This window comes from Peromyscus leucopus, chromosome 1, assembly GCF_004664715.2.
Source record: "Peromyscus leucopus breed LL Stock chromosome 1, UCI_PerLeu_2.1, whole genome shotgun sequence".
Lineage (NCBI taxonomy): Eukaryota > Metazoa > Chordata > Mammalia > Rodentia > Cricetidae > Peromyscus > Peromyscus leucopus.
In genome coordinates, this window is record NC_051063.1 from 162,015,064 (window position 1) to 162,035,745 (window position 20,682).

The following is a 20,682-nucleotide window of genomic DNA, read 5'->3' on the forward strand; positions in this document are numbered from 1 at the left end:
GTCGTCTGTGGGCACCCAACGGCTGGGTAGGAGGCTGAGGTAGCCGTCCTGTTCCTTCCTCCCTCTCCTTCCCTCACCACATCCTTCCCTTCAAACCTACCCAAGGGGCTTTCCCTCCTCGGTACGCTTGTCTCCATCTGCGTCTCCCAGACCCTCGAATGGAGGCCACCGCCCTCAGTCCCCCATCGCCCTCCACCGCTCCTGCTCCCACCCCTGCTGGTGGGGCCTGGAAGCCAGAGAGGAAATGACTGAGCCGCTCTGGTCCCCGCCCGCCCGCGCCCGCGCCCCTGGCCACACCCTCCGCCCCGAGGCGGCTCCCACGCGGTACTCTCACACTCCAGGCTAGAGACCCTGGGCTCGGACGTAAGTCCCTCTTTTGCTCTCCCCTCTTGCTGAGGGCCACGGCATGCAGATGGGAAGCAGCTTGGGGGGGAGGGGGACCTGGATGCCTCTCTACCTCTCGTTCACCCTTGGTTCCTCTGTGGGCACACCTCCTGCCTCAGTCTCCCCAGAGAGGAGTCTCTCCATCCCGGGCAGACTGGTTCTTCTGAAATATTCCTAGCATGGGTGCGGTGGTGCCTGCAAGGCAGCCGAACACCAGCTCACTTTTTCCTCTGAGGCATTAGTCACCCTTCCTCTTCCCCTCCGGGCCCCACCGCTCTGGGCTCCATCCCCGAGGGAGCAGACACCGCGGGGCCCCTGGCTTCCTCTGCCAGGGAACCACCACCGGCGGCGGCAAGGAGGTGCAGGAGCAGGGAACAGCCTCTCTGCCTCAGGGCTGTCAGGAGGCCAGGCTTAGCTGATGCTTCTGGCTTTCTTTGGGGATCGGCTCATGGAAGAAGGGCATGGTGACTTGGGACTCGGGTTTCTGAAAAGCATCCCTTCCCAGAGGCAGGTACCAGAGGATCCTTGAAGCCAGGGGCCTGCTCCAGGAGGATGTGGGGCTGCCGAGGAGTCTTGCCTCACTCACCTTTCCCTCCACTCACCCCACAGATGTCACCGTCCAGTCGTCTGTGTCTCCTCCTCTTTGTCGTCCTGATTCTGCCCAGCAGAGGTAAGACGACCCACCACCACCACCACCCCGTCTCAGTGGGCGGCTAGGTGGGTGACTGAAGATTGAATGCTCTGTACCATCTCACGCCCCTTCCCTGCAGTGAGCTGGCACCAGGAAGTGGGGCGAAGCCTGGCGAGGCAGGCTCTGGGTTGCACCTCTTTGGACACTTCAGACCTGGGGTGGCTGTTTGCAGAGGGTCTGGCTGGAGCCTGCCCTGCTGAGCACACTCCCCTTCACCGCTGAGAAGGACTTGTTGAGTTTGACTTGGCTGGGAGATGGGTGTCAGTTTTCTACTCGGCAGCCAGGAAACCCCAGGCTCCCAGCAAAGCAGAACTGCTGGGTTTTCTAAGAACACAGTCAGGCAAACGGGTCCAAGTGGGGCTAGGGTATAGAGTAGGAGACCCTCACCCTCACCTGGAAAGCACTTCTGAAAAGGGACAGGCCAGGTCGGCACTTGCTAGTGTGTCTTGTGCTTCAGCTCACGCTCAGTTGCCCGTTGTATGGACGGGACACTGATGCTGGGGGCGGGGCGCAAATGTGGGGACACAGGAAGAGGAAGGAGCTGTCTGTGTGGAGCTGAGACACAGTGGAAGGCTGGGTTGGGGTGAAATCAGTAACAGGTGGAGAAGACTGCGGTGGGACTGGAGGCGGGGGGAACTTGGGGACCAGATGAAAATTTTGGCTTTCCCTAGAGTGAGGCGCAGCTGCCCTGAGCTCTGAGCCTGGAGGGTCTGTCCTGACTTGGGTTTCCTCACAGGTCCCTTCTGGCTGCAGGAGGCCAGAGAGGGGCTGCTGGGCACCCCAGTGGGAGGAGACAGGGTTTAGCCCGGGAAGCAGTGAGGCACCCCCACTTTTTCAGATGGGGCAAAGGAGACATAGAGTGGGGGCATCAGTGGCTCAGGGCACACAGCAAGGAGAAAGTGGTTGGGAGCAGAATGTGAAACCATGGCCCTGGCTGACCCTAGCACCCGGACTCTCAACGAGACTGTCCTGCAAGGGTGTGCAAAGGTCCTGGAGCAGTAGTAGTTAGGCTTAAAGTGTTCTCAGGACCATGGAGTGACCCAGCCAAAGCTGGTTCCCCTGGGAGTCAGGACCTTCGGGATTGCCAAGAGACTTCAGAAGGTCTGGCATGGTGGGGCCAAAGGGAGTTCGAGGCTCCTTCTGACCGCTCAGCCTTGGTTCCCCAGGACAGACACCAGAAAAGGCCACATCCAGTTTTGCGGAGGACCAGACTTCTGTGAATACTCATGTCCCAGGTAAGAAAAGTGATGCAGGTCTATAAAATTCTCACTGCGAGTAATGATGCCACCATGCTTGGTCCAAACAGGGAAATTTACGTTTGTGTAACTGGAAAAAAAAAAAAAAAAACAGGGATAGAGCTTCAGGCATGACCTGATCTAGGTGCTTCAACGCTACTGTCAGGGACCTAACACCAAATCTGGCTTCTGGGTCCTCTGTGTTGGGTTCATCTCTAGTCAGCTTCTCATCGAGAAGAATCTAAAGCCAGGGAGGTTAAATCACCCATCAGTTGTCCCTTTGATGTCTGAGGAGGAGGATGCTCCAAGCACAATCCACCTCCTGAGTACCTAGCCCAGGGGCTCTTATTAGAGCAAGTGATACTGGTTTGTGGTTAGGAAGGTTTGGGAAACTGAGTCAAACATCCTTTTTCAGGAAGGCCTTCTGAGTCTTGCTAGTGGTCTGGAGGCAGGGGAGACCCAGGCATCATGTTTTAGTGCTTATCAAAGGGCCTGAATTCCTCTCCTCACCTCAAAATGGAGTTGAAGGCAGTCAGTAAAGCACTTGCCTCACAAGCATAAGGACCCAAGTTCAGTCCCCAGAAGTCACATAAAAGGCCAGGCATAATGGCACGTGGTTGCAAACCCCAAGGTTGGGGGGCAAAGACAGATGGCTCCCTAGAGCTTGCCAGCTTGACTTACTTGGAGAGTTCCAAGCCAATAAAACAGCTCTGAAGGAAAGACAGTGGAGATTGCCCCTGCCTCTTGCAGATGGACAGGCAGTGAAAAAAAGGATGGAGTTGCTATGGAAACTCTCCAGTCTCCACCTGCGGAGACTCTGCTGCTGTTCCCTTCTCGCTTCTCTCTCTGACCCTGTTATTACCCTAATTCCAGATAAAACCAACCCAGAAGTCCAGCCTACCACTCCCATTCCGAACTGGGAAGCTGATGGTGAGTGGGTTGGGGCAGGGTGGGGGGAGGACCCAGACACACACCCCTTCCTCTGACATCTGATGTTTCCTTGCTCACTTCAGCCCACCACAGCTCTGGACCCTTGTCAGCTCCATTCTATGTTTATTTTGTCCAGACACTACTGCTTTGTAGCCCAGGGTGGCCTTGAACTCAGGGCAATCCTCCTGCCTCAGCCTCTGGAGTGTTGGCATTACAAGCTGCCTGAGCCTATCTGGTATCCAATTCCATTGACTTAAAAACACAATAATTTTTTAAAATTGACCCACTTTCAAAAGTTGAATACTCGATCTTTACAGACACTCCCAGTGCCTGCTCAGGTCTGTATCTCCTTAAAAGTTGTTTTTCAAGTAATTATTGTACTTTTTCTTAGAGTATAGCATAATTTAGAGTGTCCCTTATCATTTCTTCAGTTAATGATTAATGATGCTGGAGATGTGGCTCAGTGGTAGAGCCCCTGCCTAGAATCCCCCAGTGAGGGGCTGGGGATTCAGTGAAAGAATGCCTATCATGTATGAGGCTCTGAGTTCAATCCCCCCCCCCCAAATGAAGTATAAATTGTTCTATGCCAGCACACAGGAAGCCGAGGCAAGGAGATGAAAAACTTAAGGTCGGCCTGGGCTACTTGGTGAGACCCTGTTTTGCTTTATTTTTAAAGAAAAGTTGTCTAGATGGTGGCCACAGACACACATTTCATTCCCCTGGGATGTTCAGAGTCCCCAGCCCAGCCCAGTGACACCTGATATTTTTCTGTGTGTACCAGCATGTGGAGGGAACCTCTGCCTGGCAGTTCTGTGGCCGAGCACATGTCACCCCTCACCTCTCACCCTTCCCTCCTTTTCTTCTGACTGGAGTAGAAACCACACAAAGCCAGACAGTGGCCAGAACCAAGACCGAGCAACGGACAGAAATGGGAGTGACTACCACGAATCCAGGGACAGATCCGGGGACACACAGGAGCAGTAAGGAAGGTAGAGCCTTGGCTGACAGCGGCGGCCTCGAGTTTTTGTTTAATTGCCTCGGTTCTGGGTCAGCATTTCCCAAGCGCTCTTCTTAAAGCACCTGCCTGGGGAACTGCTAATAAACTCTCGGGGTGTGTGTGTGTGTGTCTGTGTGTGACTGTGTTTGAGAGTGTCTGTGAGTGTGTTCGTTTATGTGTCTGTGTGTGAGTGTCTGTGTCTGTCTGTGTGTGATAGAGTTCACATGTGAGTGTGTTTGTGTGTGTATCTCTGTGAGTGTGTCTGTGAGTGTGTGTGTGTGCACACGCGTGAGTGTCTCTGTGTGAGAGCGAGCGAGCGAGCGAGAGAGTGCATGTGTATGTCTGTGTGTGATAGAGTTGATGTGTGAGTGCCTGTGTGTGTGTGAGTATGTGCAAGTTTGTCTCTGTGTGTCTGTGAGTGTGTGCGTGTGTGAGTGCCTGTGTGTGTGTGAGAGAGAGCAAGAGAGAGTATATGTGAGTTTGTGTGTGTGTGTGTGTGTGTGTGTGTGTGTGTGTGAAGCTATTTGGAGGATTCTGAGTTAAAGTTCAATGCTTCTTTATGAAATACCTTCTCAGACCCTTGATGAAGCTGCTCCATAGCAAGTAACTCCATGCTGGAACATTCTAGCATGTTACCCCAGTGCAAAGAGAAGCCGACTGCCTGTCCTTTCCCTATCTCCGGGCTGGCGGGCGCTGAGAAATGGAATTGTGGATTTCCTTTGTGTCTTCTTTTTCTGTTACAGTGGGGGCTTTTCAGTTGCAAATATACCTTTTAAAAAAGATGTATTGGGCCAGGTGGTGGTGGCGCACACCTTTAATCCCAGCACTCGGGAGGCAGAATCAGGCAGATCTCTGTGAGTTCGAGGCCAGCCTGGTCTACAGAGCGAGATCCAGGACAGGCACCAAAATTACAGAGAAACCCTGTCTGGGAAAAACAAACAAACAAAACAAAACAAAAACAAAAAGATGTATTGGCTCAATTCTGTAAAATCTGAAGATACGGTGTCAGGGCATAGCTGGACCAAGGAACGTAGGAACTGTCGGTGTGTCTTGTCTAACTTGCTCCCTCAGGCCTCCGCCGTCTTCATTCTCTTTGCTTCTGGGAAGCAAAGATGTCCCATACTTGAGCAGCTGGGAGACACAGACCTCTTTCCCGTAAGCCCTGCCCAAAGCCTGAAATTGACTCTCATTGGTCTGGATGAACTCACATGTCCTTGTCTGACCCAATGGAAGCCTGAAAAGGAAGCCTGAAAAGTGGGCAGTTCTGATTGGTCGATGTTCCTCACCTTGAGGCTGGAAAAGTCCACACAGCCCAGAAACAGGAAGGAAGTAATTTCCTACAGGTTGATGGTGACAGCAGGTGTGAGGAAAGAGGCTGAGCTGAGACTGAGGCAGCAGATGACCCCTAATCCTCACGTAGCACCAGAACTCGGGAGGCAGAAGTGGAAGAGAGAGCGTGAGGCCAGCGTGGGTTACATGGCAGACCCCGCCTCCATTTTTTTTTAATTAAATTAAAAGTAAAAAGAAAATGCTCTGCTATTTTTGGTCCCAAAGCAGAAGGGATGCTCACAATATCTTCAATAAGTGTCTCCAGGACAGTGGGAACCAAGTCCGTGAAATCCTGGCTTCTGCACTTGGGTTATGAATAGAGTTCCGGGAGAGGGGCCAGCCTCGGGGAGGGGGGGTGCAGGCAGGTGCTGGCTGCCAGAGTGTTAGTAGGAGGTGCCTGGTCGCTGTCCCCAGATGCAAAGATGTATTCCCGTTGTTACATCCGCATCTCTGTGTCTGTCCCTGTGGCCATTCCTGCCCTCCACTGTCTTCTGATTTTTTTTCTGCCTTTCACCTGAAGGTACTACGACGCTCCCTGGGATCAGGACTCCAAGACCAACCAAAGACAGGATGTCGCACCACTTACCCGAGGCACGAGGTTAGAACCTCCTTTTCCTGACTAGAAACAGGTGCCCCGTAGTTTCCGCTCGGTGTGGGAAAGTCTGCAAGGCTCATGCCACGGAGGAGGCTGGCAGAGGGTAGGAACGCTGTGATGTCTGGCTGGACAGACGGCAGCACGTGGGTAAAGGCCGAACAAGCCCAGGTGGCTGCTTTCTGAATTCTACAAATCGAAAGTCAGGCTGGGCTCAGCTGTGTGGCTCTTCTGGCCACTGTAGACTCGCTCACACACCTAAGGTCAGTTGTGGACCAGCTGGGGCCCATGTGGTCCTCTTCATCCCCCCCCCCATCTCCACTTCCTGCCTACTGCTCCCCCACTGAAGGCATAGAAGCCATATGCCCAGGTCACCCATTCATCTGTGTGATCAGCACAGATTCATGTGTGTTTCAGGCAGCCACGAACAAGACAGACAAATATCGCTGCTGTTGACGGGCATGGTGGTACATCCCTGTAATCTTTGTACCTGGGAAGCAGGGAAGGAAGATGGCTGCAAGTTTGAGGCTCCCCTGGATTATATAGCAAGTTCCATGACAGCCTGAGCTATAGAGAGACCCTCTGAAGCTGACGCGCTAGTGAGGGGAGATAGCACATAGTAATTGAAGTACTTTTTATCGGGTGATTTTTAATTTATCAAGAAAAAGAGCATGAAACTGGGGATTCGAGAATGATCAGGGAGTGTCTCATACACAGATCCAAGGAAGGTTTTCTGGTAAAGGAAGTGCCAGAGGGTCTTATGGGTGTCTAGGGAAAGGCTGTTCATACAGAGGACCGAAGGTGAGTGGATGTCTGGTGGGACTAGGGAGCAGGAAGGCCAGTGAGTGCCAAGAGGGAAACTGAGTAGAGAAGGCTCAGGAGCCACACAGCATGTCACAGTGAGGACTTCCGTTTTTGTCCTAAGGCTTAGGAGGCTGAGTCTCAGGTGTCCTCACTCCCTGCTCGTCCCTTATTCACCCCACAACCCTCTGCCCAGCTCTGACTCACTTTTATCTGTCCTCTCTAGATAAGGATGAGAACGACCCCTTCTACTATGGTAAGTTACCGCCCCCCACCCCACCACCGCTGGAGGTGGGACAAAGACCCCCTGCTTGACACCTCCATTTCTGTCTCCGCAGATGATTTCACTCTCCGGAAACGGGGGCTGCTGGTGGCGGCCGTGCTCTTCATCACGGGCATCATCATCCTCACCAGTGAGAGTGGGGCTTGGGCAGAAAGGGCGCCGAGACTCGGGGCGGGGCGGTCCGGGCTGCCTGGTGACTGAGGTCAGGGTCGTGAAACCCCTTGGGCAAAGCTGTGCAAACTCAGGTTCCCTACGGAAAAGCCACGACTCAGCTGCGAGCCTGCCGGGTGGAAGCGGGCTGGCCCCGCTGGGAGCCTCTTCTGGCTGCAGCTGGGCTGAGTCAGCAGGGGGCGCTGTTCCCAGGGAGCACGCCGCTTCCCCTTATCATCTTAGTCTTCCTGGGCTTGTGCATGTGGTGGTGCCCAGATGAGAGAGACAAGCAGACACAGACAGAGAAGACACGCAGGCTCAGACGGCTGCTCAGAGTCCACCACACTCTGCTTCACTGCAAGCCAAGGGCCAGCTTCATTTGTGAAATGAGAAAATAGATTTCATTGTTTTCTTTTTGAGACAGGGTCTCACTATGCAGTCCAGGCTGGCCTCAAACTCACCACCCTTCCACCTCGGCCTCCTGAGGGCTGAGATTATAGGCGTGTGCCATACCGCTCAGCAGTGTTTGGTGTTTTGTTTTGGGTTTTTTGTTTGTTTGTTTGTTTGTCTGTTTGTTTTGAGACAGGTCTCATGTAGCCCAGGCTGGCTTTGAACTTAACTATGTAGCCAAAGATGGCCTTGAATATCTTTCTTTTAAAAGAGATTTATTTTTATTTTTAAATTATGTGTGTAGGTGTGTATCTGTGTGGGTGTGTGCACATGTGAGTGCCGATGCCCATGACAGCCGGAAGAGAGTGTTGGATCCCCTGGAGCTGGAGTTGCACGAGATATATAGAGCCTCCTCCCTATATGAGGATGGGTGCTGGGAAACAAACTTGGATCCTCTCCAAAAGTAGGAAGTGACCAATCACTAAGCTACCTCTACCACCTCAGCCTTGGACTTCTGATCCTCCTGCCTCTACCTCCCAAGTGCTTAGACTATAGGCACACTTGGTTAATGCCACACTGGGAATCAAACCCATCACTTTGTGCGTGCTGGGCCAGCACTGTACACCTGAGCCACATCGGCACCCTGACACTGTCGGGAGCTCTGCTGGTTGCTTTTCTCGTTGTTGTGATCAAATACTCAGCAAGGATCGACCTAAGGTGCTGCTTCTCCCGGCTTGTAGCTTTAGGAGGGATCCACGGGACTCGGGAGCTATCAGTGGGTAAGGTGCTTACGTGGACCTGAGTTCAGATGCCCAACCCTGGGGTGGCAGCAAGTGTCTGTGACGCCCCCCACCCCATGCTGAAGAGAGAGAGAGTCAACCAGCGTAGCTGAGTCGGTGTGCGCCAGGTTCAACAAAGAACTCTGTCTTCAAATAAAATGATGAAGTGGAGAGTGATGAACACACCGCACGTCCCCCTCTGGTGGGGAAGGTGTGTAGCAGGAGAGGTCACATGACAAGACAGGAAGTGAGAGAGCAGAGAGGAGACTGGCTGATCTTTCTAGGACAGCTCCTCCTCCTGAGGGTTCACTGACAGAGAGCGGACCTATGACTTCCTGGCCACCAGAAGCCCCCAGGCCGGGTACTGAGGCCCCAGGGCTAAGATGGACATTTAGAGGGCCACACCCACACCACGAGAGACTCAGTGCAAGGCCTGGACACTCTTCCAGAGCATGGAAGAGAGGAGAGTCCTTGTCAATCAAGCAAGAGGTGGGGGTGAAATCCTAAGGGCCAGGTGACTACAACTCCCCGGCCGGGGGGAGCAGCATCTGCAGAGGTCCAGGGCAGAACAGCTGGGCACTGATGGAACACAGTGAGAAGAGGCTAGGGTGTCGCAGGCAGGCAGGGGAGGGCACGAGGCCAGAGAGGCAGGTGGGCTGCCATAGCCTCGCTTCCCTGGGGCTTCTTTACATGTCTACTCATATCCGGTTGACTCTGATCCAGGTCCTTGGAACTCATCCTTTTACCCCAGGGCCTTTGCATGACTGTTCTGTCCCACCTGTGCTTATTTATTTCAGTGTGTGTGTGTGTACATACAGTGCACATGCAGAGATCAGAGGACAATGTTCACGAGTTGGTTCGGTCTGTCTGTCTGTCTCTGTCTCTCTCTCTCTTAAAACGAAGATTAGCTGGGTGTCGGCACATGCCTTTAATCCCAGCACTCAGGAGGCAGACCCAGGCAGATCTCTGAATTTGAGGCCAGCCTGGTCTACAGAATTACACAGAGAAAACCTGTCTAAAAGCAAACAAACAAAAAACTACAAAGATTTATTTATTTTATGTATATGGGTGTTTTGTCTGTGTGTACATCTGCACACCAGAAGGCATCGGATCCCGTGGGACTACAGTTATCGATGGTTCTGAGCCTCCATGTGGTTGCTGGGAATTGAACTCAGGACCTCTGGAAGAGCCTGTGCTCTTAACCACTGACCCACCTCTCCAGCCCCTTGTTTCCTCTTTCTACCACATAGGTTCCAGGAACAGAACTCAGGTTGTCTGGCTTAGCCGCAAGCACCTTTACTGGCTGAGCCCTCTCACTGGCCCTTTACATGTTTGTTAAGTGGACTGGGAGCTTCCTGAGGGCCAGGATTGGCCTACCTGTCCCCCTGCTGGTCCCCGGTGTGCATGTGATAATCAACACTGTTTCTGACTCATGGGAGAACTGCTTCCTTTTCTGCTAGGTGGGAAGTGTAGACAGATGTCCCAGATGTGCCTGAATCGCCACAGGTGAGTGGAGACTGACACCCAGCTGGAGTCTCCATACCACAGCAGCTGCTCACCATCCCCTGCCTCCTCCCTCTGCCCCAAGAGCCTACAGAGTGGTCAACACAAAAGGAACCCGGGAAGAAGAGGCCACTGCAGGGAGCCTGGCCTAAGGCTGGTGGCCTCCCCACCCTGAGGGTGCCTGGCTCCCCAGGCACTGCCCTGCCTGCCCCTTATCTAATCTGTTCAGATAAATCCATATGGTGGTTCTTCCACGGCCTCTGTCTTCTGTGAGTCTGTGGTGGGGGAGTGGGAGGTAGAGTCAGGGCTGGGCTTGGAGCCCTTGGGAGTAGGCCAGGGTGCTCACGAAAATAAAGTGAGCAGGGGGAGGAAGATGTGTGTGCAGGGAAGAGAGGAAGAACCCAGGGCCAGCCCGCTTTCAGAACGCGGGTTAGAACCAGCATATCTGGGTATCAGAGCGTGAGTAAGGATGAAGTGGGGACCCCTGTCCACAGTCACCCCCTTACCTTCCCACAGCCAGTCCCTCTGCTCCTCAGGGTACCTCATGCATAGGTGTGACTGTGCAGCCGGCACCCCAAGCTTTGTCTCCACCAGGGAGGCTGGGGGGCTCTGGGATGGGCTCTGAGCCCAGGCCAGGAGTGAGCAGAGTGGAGGGGGCCGGGCTCAGGCAGACATTTCCTGGGGATCCTTGGACTCTACCTTATGGGCAGGGCTCAGCCAAATCTGGCCAGCCCAGTCCTTTCAGGCTCAGGGTGTTGGGGGGGGGGGTAAGTGGCTGCTCCAGGGTTATGGTCAGGGTCACACTGCAGTCAAGACACCAGATCCCAGGCAGGGGTTTGCGTAATGCTGCTGCGGAAACTTCAGGTCAGAGTGAGCTAGGGGTTATGAAATCATTCCAGCAGGCCCTGAGCCATGTGAAATAAGAAATGAAGTCACGAGAAGAGAAAAATCTTGGGCTGGGTGTGCGAATGAGCTGAGCGCCTGCCCAGTCTGGCCAGAAGTTCCAATTTGAACCCCAACACCACGTGAAACCAGTCATGGTGGAGTATGCCTGGAATCCCAGCACTTAGATGGTGGAGACGGGGGATCAGAAGTTCAATGCCCTTGGTTGCGTATCCCAAGTTCAAGTCTAGCCTGTGCGACATGAATCCCTGTCTTAAAAATAATTAACTAGGCTGGGTGTAGTGGTGCATACCTGTAATCCCAGAACTAGGTGGTGAGGGGGCAGAGGCAGGAGAATCCCTGTGAGTTCAATTTCAGCCTGGTCTACATAGCAAATTCTAGCCTAGCTAGAGCCTCATTATGAGACCCTGTCTCAAAAACAAGTAAAAAATAAAATGAACAAAACTAAATAAATATAAGAAAGAGAATGTCAGAATGTTTCATATAATAAACAAATTGCACCAGGTAGATGGCCTAGTAGGGGAGTGTGTGCTCACAGGAGGGTCTGTGTGAGCCTGGGTGTGGTAGCACATGCCTTTAATCCCTAGGGAGGCAGAGACAGGCAGATCTCTGTGAGTGGGAGAACAGCCTGGTCTACAGCATAAGTTCCAGGACATTCAGGTCTACACAGAGAAACCTGTCTTGAAAAACAAACAAATAAACAAAAAATCCAGTTGTGGCAGCTCACACCCAGAGACCCAGCAAGCTAGTCTACAGGACAACTAGGCGGGGTTCTGTGAGAGATTCCCGTCTCCAAAAACAAGGGGAGGGGCTGGGAAGGTGACTGTGCTGTCCAGAGTGCACACTGATTTCTGGTGGCTCACAATCAGTTGTAACTCCAGCTCCTGGAGAATTTGGTGCCCTCTTTTGGCCTCTGTAGTCACTGCACACACACACACACACACACACACACACACACACACACACACAAGTGAAAATAAAAGAAGGTTTGGAGAGCTGGTTCATTGGTTAAGAGCATGTACTGCTCTTAGAGAGGATTGATTCCCAGCACCCATGTTGGGTGGCTCCATCTCTAACTGGAGCTCCAGAGGGATCTGATGCCTCTGGCCTCCATGGATGCTCTACGGTGTTTGGAGGGGTATGTGCAGACACTACACCATTTATGTAAGGGACCTGAACACCCATGGGTTTTGGTGTCCTGGGGGATTCCTGAAGACAGAGGGAGATGGTATCTGTCTTAAGAGAGAGGGCTTGCTTTGCTGACACCCACCACCTAATCGGAGCAGGAGCCACTGCTGGGAGGTGTTTCCTTACAGTCGAAACATCCCTTGGAAGACTCAGGGAGTGACCTGTCCAGTGTAAACAGACCTTTTTTCACATCTCAGGGGAAAAAAAAACAAGCAAAATCCACCCCTCAGCAAGAAATCTCCCTCTCTCTCTCTCTCTCTCTCTCTCTCTCTCTCCCTCTCCCTCCCCCCTCTCTCACACACAACATTCATACTCACACATTCACATATTCACACACACACACACACACACACACACACTCAAATCATCTGAAAATGTCACTATTCTATTTTTTAAGGCGGGGCTCTCTCTGTAGCCCAGGCTGGCCACTTGTGGCAGCCCTCCTGTTTCCACCTCCTGAGTGACTGCAGACATGCACTCAGCACTTACCATACTCAGTCTCGTGTGGTGCTGGAGACTGAGGTGAGGGTCTCCCACATGCTGGGCAAGCTCTTCACCAACTGAGCCCTGCTTATCATTGCTGTCTTCTTTTAAAGTTCTGAGACAGACTCATTACTTAGCCCAGGCTGGCCTCACACTCATTGCCCTCTGCCTCAACTTCCCAACTGTTGGGATTATAGGTGTGTACCGACCACATCTTGCTGATTTAAATATGTACAACCTGAAAAAATTAATACACAATGATGATGATATGAAGTTTATTCCCAACTGTGGGTCACTTTATTCTATTTTATTTTTGAGACAAGGTCTCAAAATGTAGCCCTGCCTGTCCTGAAACTCTCTGTGTAGACCAGGCTAACCTTGAACTCGTGGAGACCCACATGCTTCTGTCTCCCGAGTGCTGGGATTAAAGGTGTGCGCCACTATGAACAACTGTGGATCACTTTTTAAAAACATTGCACAGCCCCAGGAAGGAGGAAGAAGACTGTTACAGGAGGGAAAGAGCCTTTAAAATGGGGAACCTAGCTGTGGTCTGCCCCTGGCTGGGCAGTCACACCAGAATGCAGATGCTCTAGGATGTTCCTAGGATGGTGTTCCCAAACGTCAATCATGGCATCCTCCAACCTTTGCCGAGTTCTCATCCACCTATACAATACACTACTTCCAAGTAAGGACCATCTCCTTTTTAACTTAATAAATTTACTCTAAAAGCCAGTCCTGTGGGAAGTCAATACTGGTCGATATAAACAGAAAATAGCCATTAAGATAACTGCAGTGGAGACACATGAGGACAAAGTATTATATTGCCTTCTAGCTGAGGATCAGGTTGCTGACCAAGGGCTCTGAGCCAGAGGCCAGTCTTCTCTATTGGATGAGGACCATCAAATTTCAGGGATGTGATTGTCACACTGACACCCACAGGGATGGCAGCATTTTGGGGGCTCAAGAACACCCGTTTCTGGCAAGTTTGAAGATGCCTAAGGTGGCCCTTGGTCCTGTGTTTCGATCTGAAGTGTCCCTCAAAAAGGCTCTCGGGTTGAAGGGTGGGTCTCAGCTGAGAGGTAATTGGACCACAAGGGTGGTGACATCATGGATGGATTAACCCATTGGTGCACTCAAGGCTGGATGGGGCTGTTAGGAGGTGGGGTCTGATTGGAGAAAGTAGATCACTGGGGTGTGGCTTGTCTTTGGATCCTCCCTGTTACTCTCTGCTTCCTGGCTGTGGGATGTGAGCATCTTTGTCCTGGATTTTCTATGGTGTTCTGCCTTGCCACGTATCCACAGCAACAGGGCTGACTGAGGATGTTGGATTGAATCCTCTGAAATTGTGATTCAGAATCCATATTTGTCCTATAAGTTGTTACCCTTGTGTAGTTTGTCCCGGTAATAAAATGCTGACATCCATGGGTATGGTCATTCCCCAGAAGGATGCACAGACCCCACTGGGTGCTGTGAGCCTCATGGTCACAGAGTTTTTATTTTATTATTTTGCATGTATGGGTATTTTGCCTGCATATATGTCTGTGTACCCCCTGTGTGCAGTGTCCCCAGAGGCCAGAAGAGAGCATCAGATCTCCTAGATCTGGAGGTTGTGAGTCACCACATGGGATTTCAGCCTCATCTTCTGGAAGTTGAAACCTCTAAGTCATCTCTCCAGACCCCGGTCACAGATTCTGACAGCAAAAAAGAAACATGTTAAAACCCACTAGAGAAACAGAGACCTGGTTTCTGTTTGGTGTTCTGCCTTGCCACAGAATCACAGCCACGGAACTCTGGTGGTCCAGGCACAACGCTTCCAAATGGTCGTTCCTGATGTAGTCATTTGTGGACACTGTTAACTTCTCCCAGCAACAGAGTGTGACAAGACACATGAGATATTGCCAGCTGTCATGGTCCCAATATCAAATGCCCCCCTCCCCCAGGATCATTCTTGCTGTGACGTCATAACTTTGGATGGCTCTAGAAACACGGAGCCACATTGGAGGAAATTGGTTCCGGGTGGAGTGGGGGTATACCTTTAAAGTGATAAGATATGTGCTCTCTCGTCCCTCTCTGAACTCTGCTTCCTGTCCACCATGAAGTGAACAGCCTCTATCACACATGGCTATCTATCGTCAGGATGTCCAAGTCCAGGGGGCCAAGTGACTGGACTCTCTGGAATCAAGATCCAAGTGGCCCTTCCTCCCTTAAGTGTCGTCTTGGTTTTGCAGAACTAGTTAGCCAACTGTGGAGACCCACTGTTGTCTTGGTGTCTGAGTTTTTTGCTAGGGCTGCCTTACACTGGATGGTCTGACATACCACCATGGCTGCTGGCATTAGCTTCCAGCTGCTGAGGAGATGGGACTGAGACTGTGTGACATTCATACAAATCACACTGTTACACATCCTCTAGTATGACCAGAAACCATGGACATTCTTTTTTTCCCTCTGTGTAGCCCTGGCTGTCCTGCAACTTGCTCTGTAGATCAGACTGGCCTTGAACTCAAAGAAACCGACCTACCTCTGCCTCCTGAGTGCTGAGATTAGACATGTGGGCCACCATGCCAGGATGACATGGACATTCTTCAGGTAGAGCTTTCCAGGGACTGAGAGATGGCTGCCCAACTTCCAAGAGCAACATGAGGGGACTCATTCCTTATGACACACGTGCTTAGAGTGACCTTTGTTATAATGAAATAACAAAAACAAAAAACCTGCAAGTGTTGGGTGTGGTGGTGCACGCCTTTAATCCCAGCACTCAGGAGGCAGAGGCAGTTGTATCTATGTGAGTTCAAGGCCAGCCTAGTCTATCCAGGACAACCAGGGATATGTAGTGATACTCTGTCTCAAACAAACAATCAAAAAAAAAAAAAGCCTCTTCAGAATAGTAATTATGTTCACCGTCAGCCTCTATTATGTCAGTAGGGTTGGGGTGACTGCAAAAGACACCTTGGGGCCTAAGGAATAAAACAATGGTCACTTCGTTGGCCTTGTCAACCTGCAGTTTCCACTATTAGGCTGATAGTTCTTTCTCTGAGTAGATAACCACTAATCACCTCACAATCTTGGTGACTTATGCTCGAGGATGGTTTTCCACTCACCTTGCTTGTCTGTCATGGCCAGCCTGGAACCAGAGCTGAGAGGGAAGCCAATGTTAAGAGTGGTTTATAATTGTGATAGAGGAAAACAAGAATGAGGGGAAAGCCTTCACCAAGAAGAGACACACCTTGTTTCTTCTCACCCTTTCATTGGCCACAAGTCACATGGCCACATGCAAGGTCAACAGGGCAGGTATATTTGTTAGGCTGGCCCAAAGATGGAGTTCCCTAAGGCTGTAGGTGGAACTTTCCTGTGCCAGAAGCCACTTTCAAATAACTACTCAGAGTCTTAATATCAATTATAAATGCTTGGCCAATAGCTCAGGCTTATTAGCTCTTACAACTTATGTTAACCCATATTTCTTATTTATCCCTTGCCGTGTGGCTTGGTGCCTTTTCTCAGTGTGGCATGCCCATCTTGCTTCTCTCTCTGTGTCTGCTGGGGACTCTGACTCAGCCCTTCTTCCCACCAGCATTTTCAGTGTGGCTTCCCACCTAACCTTATCCTGTTCAGCTCCTGGCCAGTCAGCTTCTTTATTAACCAATGAGAGTAATATATATTCACGGTGTACAGAAGGGTTATTCCACAGCATAAGACACCAAGATCGTGGCCCATGTGGGACCCAGCCCCTTCAGGGCAATGGAAACTGAATGTTCTGCATATCTCAGAAGTGTGCTGACCCCTTATCTCAGGAGAGCAGCGTGATCACAACCTCCTGCTACCTAACAACCAGAGGCCCCCTGTGAATTACGCTTACAGTTCCCCTTTTGTCAGCCATAGTTCCTTTCTCCTTCATGCTCTCCCTCACTCTCGCACACAGTTTGAACCACTTGATAAAATCTAAACTCCCCTTTTCGGTAGGACTCATTTCCCTTTCTTAGAGCACCCTGACAGTTCATACTGGAAATAAAACTATCTTTCAGCCTCCACATGGCTCTGGCAGCTGGTTCTCTTGTTAAGCCCCATAATATTAACTACTTTTGCTTGGCTGTGACACAGATTCCTGACAGAAGCAACTTTGGGGGCTTTATTATGGTTCACAGTTTCAGGGGATTTCAGGCCCATGTGGGGACAGAATGGAGGTGCAGCTTGGTCTGTGGAAGTAGGTACTGATGTGGAGGCAAAGCAGAGAACAACTTGTAGAAGAATAGGCTGGGCTAGAATCTTTTGAATGTGTGTGGTGCTGGGGATGGACCTCGGGCCTTGCACGGGCTAGGCAAGAACTCCATTGCTTAGTCATACCCTCGCCCCTCCCTGGGGGAACTCTAGGCAAATGTTCCACAGGCTATAGTCCTCCAGGTCCTGCCTCTAGTGACCCACTTCTGCCCATTAGGCTCCCACCTTCTAAAGGTTCCAAAGTCTCCCAAAAATAGCACCTCCACTGTTTCAAATGGTGAGCCTGTGGGGGATGTCTCAGATTCAAGCTGCTGTGGAATAATACTTTTGTACACTGGTTTAATAAAACACTGATTGGCCAGTAGTCAGGCAGGAAGTATAGGTGCGATAAGCAGACAAGGATAATTCTGGGAAAAGGAAGGCTAAGTCAGGAGATGCCAGCCCACCAACCGGGGAGCAACATGTAATGGCACACAGGTAAAGCCATGGAAAATGTGGCAACATATAGATTAACAGAAATGGGCTGAGTATAAGTGCAAGAGCTAGTCAGTAGTAAGCCTGAGCTAATGACTGAACAGTTTTAATTAATATAAGCCTCTGTGTGTTTACTTGGGTCTGAGCAGCTGCAGACCAGGTGGGACACAGGAAAACTTCCAGCTACAAATGGCACTCAACATGGGGCAAGAGTTTTCTTCCTAAAACCTAAGAGAGCTTAAGAAGACATTATAAATGTAGCTAAGAGCACCTTTTTAGTTCATGTCGCTCATGGTGGGCCTAGGTACAATGATATGTCCCCTGGCAGGTTCATAGCATGCAGGCTGGAGCTACAGCATGGCAGATTTCCACTGAGTTACACAGAGGTTTCTGCAAGCTGTGCAGCATGGTGCATGGTGGATATAACTTTTGCTACTAAAAAAAAAAAAGAAGAAAAAAGAAAAAAAGAGGTTTCTAGGCTATATGCTGCTGGATGGAAGCATAGACCCACTGCTTCCCAGAGTTGGCAATGAGCTTGATTCCCAGAGCTGGCTGTAAACTTAACACCACCATATTGGAAAACGGAAGTAGGCAGAGACAGCAGCCAAAGCTGCCATTTCAGTCCTAATAATGCTACAGTTCAAAGCAATAGACTCACAATAAGACAGATTCAGATAGAACAAGACTTTAAATGGTTTACAATGTGTGTAAAAATGTATGTAGGCTTGGAAGAGAGAAAAAATAAATATAGATAGTTATATAAAGAAATAGTTTTTAAAAATGAAGTCTTTAAAGAGACAGTAAAGACAGTATAAAAATAAGCCACATAAAGATGGATATTACACAGAGACTCTGGATTGTGTTGTCTTCGATATATTTAACTGCAGAAAGACATTTGATTGTAAAGACTGCTCAGTTAAACTAATATGTATATTTTAAAGGTATTTTGACTTCAAAATTTGGATCTAAGGATATGTTGCTTTGGAAAGGAGGCTCTGTTTTTGTTTCCACAGAAAGCAAGAGGCTATGGATTTGTTCTAGGTTAAGATGGATCAGATTTTATCAAGCCAAACCTCCTGAACCTTAACAGATGGTACCTATCAACAAAAGTTATAGCTGGTCTTCCCAGAACTTGACCATTATCTCAAATTTTCTCAGGGTCCTCATAAGAATACAGTGCCCTTTATCAGCAGGAAGTAGCCTAGAAAACTATGCCCACATTCCCAAAAAATGGATTATGGATGTTTGTCTTTGTTTAGGTTGTTGGATACAAATTGTTATTGGTCATAGTCAATATCTTTCTAAAGAAAAAAGGAGGATAGGATATAGATATGATAGGATAAAAGGGTAGATTATCAAATCTACTTTTAAAGAGTAACAACTTATTTGAAATGTTTTATATTGCTATATATTTATTTTATTGATACAAATTTAAAGTTCATTTTGTTATACTGTATGTATATTTCTACTCTTGTTTAAAGCATTTTGTATGACTTACTTGAAATTGTAGTGTGTAGTTGAGAAATACAGATTAATAATTAGTCATCTATGATAATCAAACTTACAGTCATGTTAGTTAAGTTTTCTAGGTATACATACATATATTTCAATTAGGTATGTAATCTTCAAACACTTCAAAGACCTACAGAATATGGCATTTAAAATGTTTTAAGAACTTTGTCTTTCTGAACATTGAGACATGTCTGCTCCTGGCAGCACCAATCTACTTCAGAGAAGATAATGGGCATTGAAGAAACTCGTTATGGAGTTTGCTTTGTTTGTGGCAAAAGTTAGCTACTGGGCAAAAAGTGCCCTTGTGTCGACTGCTTGATAATATGTTGTATAAACTGGAATGCTGGACTCATAGGAAGGTGACCACTGAACTTTCCAAGGTGAGATGGTCCTTCAGGTTCCTGCTTCACAGAAGAAACTGCCAGATATTCTGCAGGACACAGAGAGAAGCACCTGAGAGATTCTAGGCCTGTAGGCTGAAGATGGATGCCACAACATTGCAGAGGAACTTTGGGTAATTGTCCAGATAACTGGCTGTCTCTGTCATTCTAGATCTTTAGAAGTTGCTTACAATTCTCTTCCTATTTACTTAGGCTATATATCCTTCTGAGGTCTTTGGTAGTTGAAAACTAGATAGTTATAATTTTCCTTGGTTATGATAAAAGATAAATTGATATAAAACTTTAGACTCACAAATAAAGGATAGATAGTATATTTTCTTTAATTTTGCCAAATACAAATAAACTAGATATTGTAACTGTAATTCTTGCTTGATAACTGTTTGTTATATGTAATTTTACTATATTAAAGTTAAAACCTTCCTTTTTAATTAAACAGAAAAGGGGAAATGCTGTGAGATAATGCTTTTGTACGCTGGTTTAATTAAACACTGATTGGCCAGTAGTGAGGCAGGAAGTATAGGTGGGATGAGCAGACAAGGAGAATTCTGGGAAAAGGGAGACTGAGTCAGGAGACACCAGCCCACCATCTAGGGAGCAGCATGTAATGGCACACAGGTAAGCCATGGAAAATGTGGCAACAAATAGATTAACAGAAATGGGCTGAGTATAAATACAAGAGCTAGTCAGTAGTGAGCCTGAGCTAATGGCCAAGGAGTTTTAATTAATATAAGCCTCTGTGTGTTTACTTGGGTCTGAGCAGCTGTGGACCAGGTCGGACACAGGAAAACTTCCAGCTACATCAAGCCATAACAGCAGGAAAATATAATGTTTTTGGATGGAGAAAAACAGACAATGATGGACAATAGTACAGCTTACTGTAAGATGTGCTGGCCATGTCATTTTGTGAAAACTCTGCAGGCAGAAATAACAGTGACTTAGAAGGGGCCATTTATTTCTGTCACACCACAGAAATTGAAGTATTTGTGTTCAGGTCTGCAGAAACATGTTCTCTCTCCCTCTCCCTCTCTCTCTCTCTCTCTCTCTCTCTCTCTCTCTCTCTCTCTCTGTTCATCTGTATGTGTAAAAGATGGGGGCTACCTTTTATTAAATGCCCAAGAAAAATGTAACTCGATACTGTGGGCTCTTGGGACTTTCAGGGCTCAGCCACATGGAATCTCCAATTTGGAAAACTTCCAGAAATCTCTCCTGGGCTCCCAAGAGGGTGCTCACCAGCTACCTGAATGCTTCTGGACATAAGACACCTTTTTTTCTTCTGTCGCCCTGTGGTCTGCCCTCCTCCTCCAGGCTGAGATGAGGCGTGTTGAGTGGGACGTATGCCAGAAGTTAATGGAGTTGGTCTTGTCATTCGGCCAGCGTCCTGCACACAGTTAGTTGTCAAGGCTTTTGCTTTGGAAGAATCAAGGCCAAATTGCATTAGCTGGAAA

The 20,682-nt window shown here is 49.3% G+C and overlaps 1 protein-coding gene across 5 annotated transcripts; it reads left to right on the forward strand.

Moving 5' to 3' along the window:
- The first annotated feature begins 125 nt into the window (after window positions 1-125).
- Fxyd5 (FXYD domain containing ion transport regulator 5) lies at window positions 126-10,322 on the forward strand. Of its 5 annotated transcripts, XM_037202369.1 has the most exons (10): window positions 126-363; window positions 890-895; window positions 994-1,054; window positions 2,242-2,310; window positions 3,184-3,240; window positions 4,116-4,229; window positions 6,087-6,164; window positions 7,186-7,215; window positions 7,298-7,372; window positions 10,022-10,322. In XM_037202369.1, exons 3-10 carry the CDS (start codon window positions 994-996, stop codon window positions 10,069-10,071), a joined length of 534 nt encoding a protein of 177 aa, XP_037058264.1. In that variant the 5' UTR covers window positions 126-363; window positions 890-895; the 3' UTR covers window positions 10,072-10,322. The 5 variants fall into 5 exon arrangements, with proteins under 5 accessions (XP_037058264.1, XP_028733648.1, XP_037058263.1 ...); XM_028877815.2 differs by having other exon boundaries at window positions 128-363; window positions 890-1,054; XM_037202368.1 differs by lacking the exon at window positions 890-895 and having other exon boundaries at window positions 129-363.
- The last annotated feature ends 10,360 nt before the right edge of the window (window positions 10,323-20,682 follow it).

Bases quoted from the DNA above. Each gene is read 5' to 3' on its own strand.
- Fxyd5 (XM_037202363.1), top strand. From the start codon at position 803: ATGCTTCTGGCTTTCTTTGGGGATCGGCTCATGGAAGAAGGGCATGGT. The intron at 3,241-4,115 runs GTGAGTGGGTTG...TGACTGGAGTAG, and splicing joins TCCGAACTGGGAAGCTGATG to AAACCACACAAAGCCAGACA. The intron at 6,165-7,185 runs GTTAGAACCTCC...TGTCCTCTCTAG, and splicing joins CCACTTACCCGAGGCACGAG to ATAAGGATGAGAACGACCCC.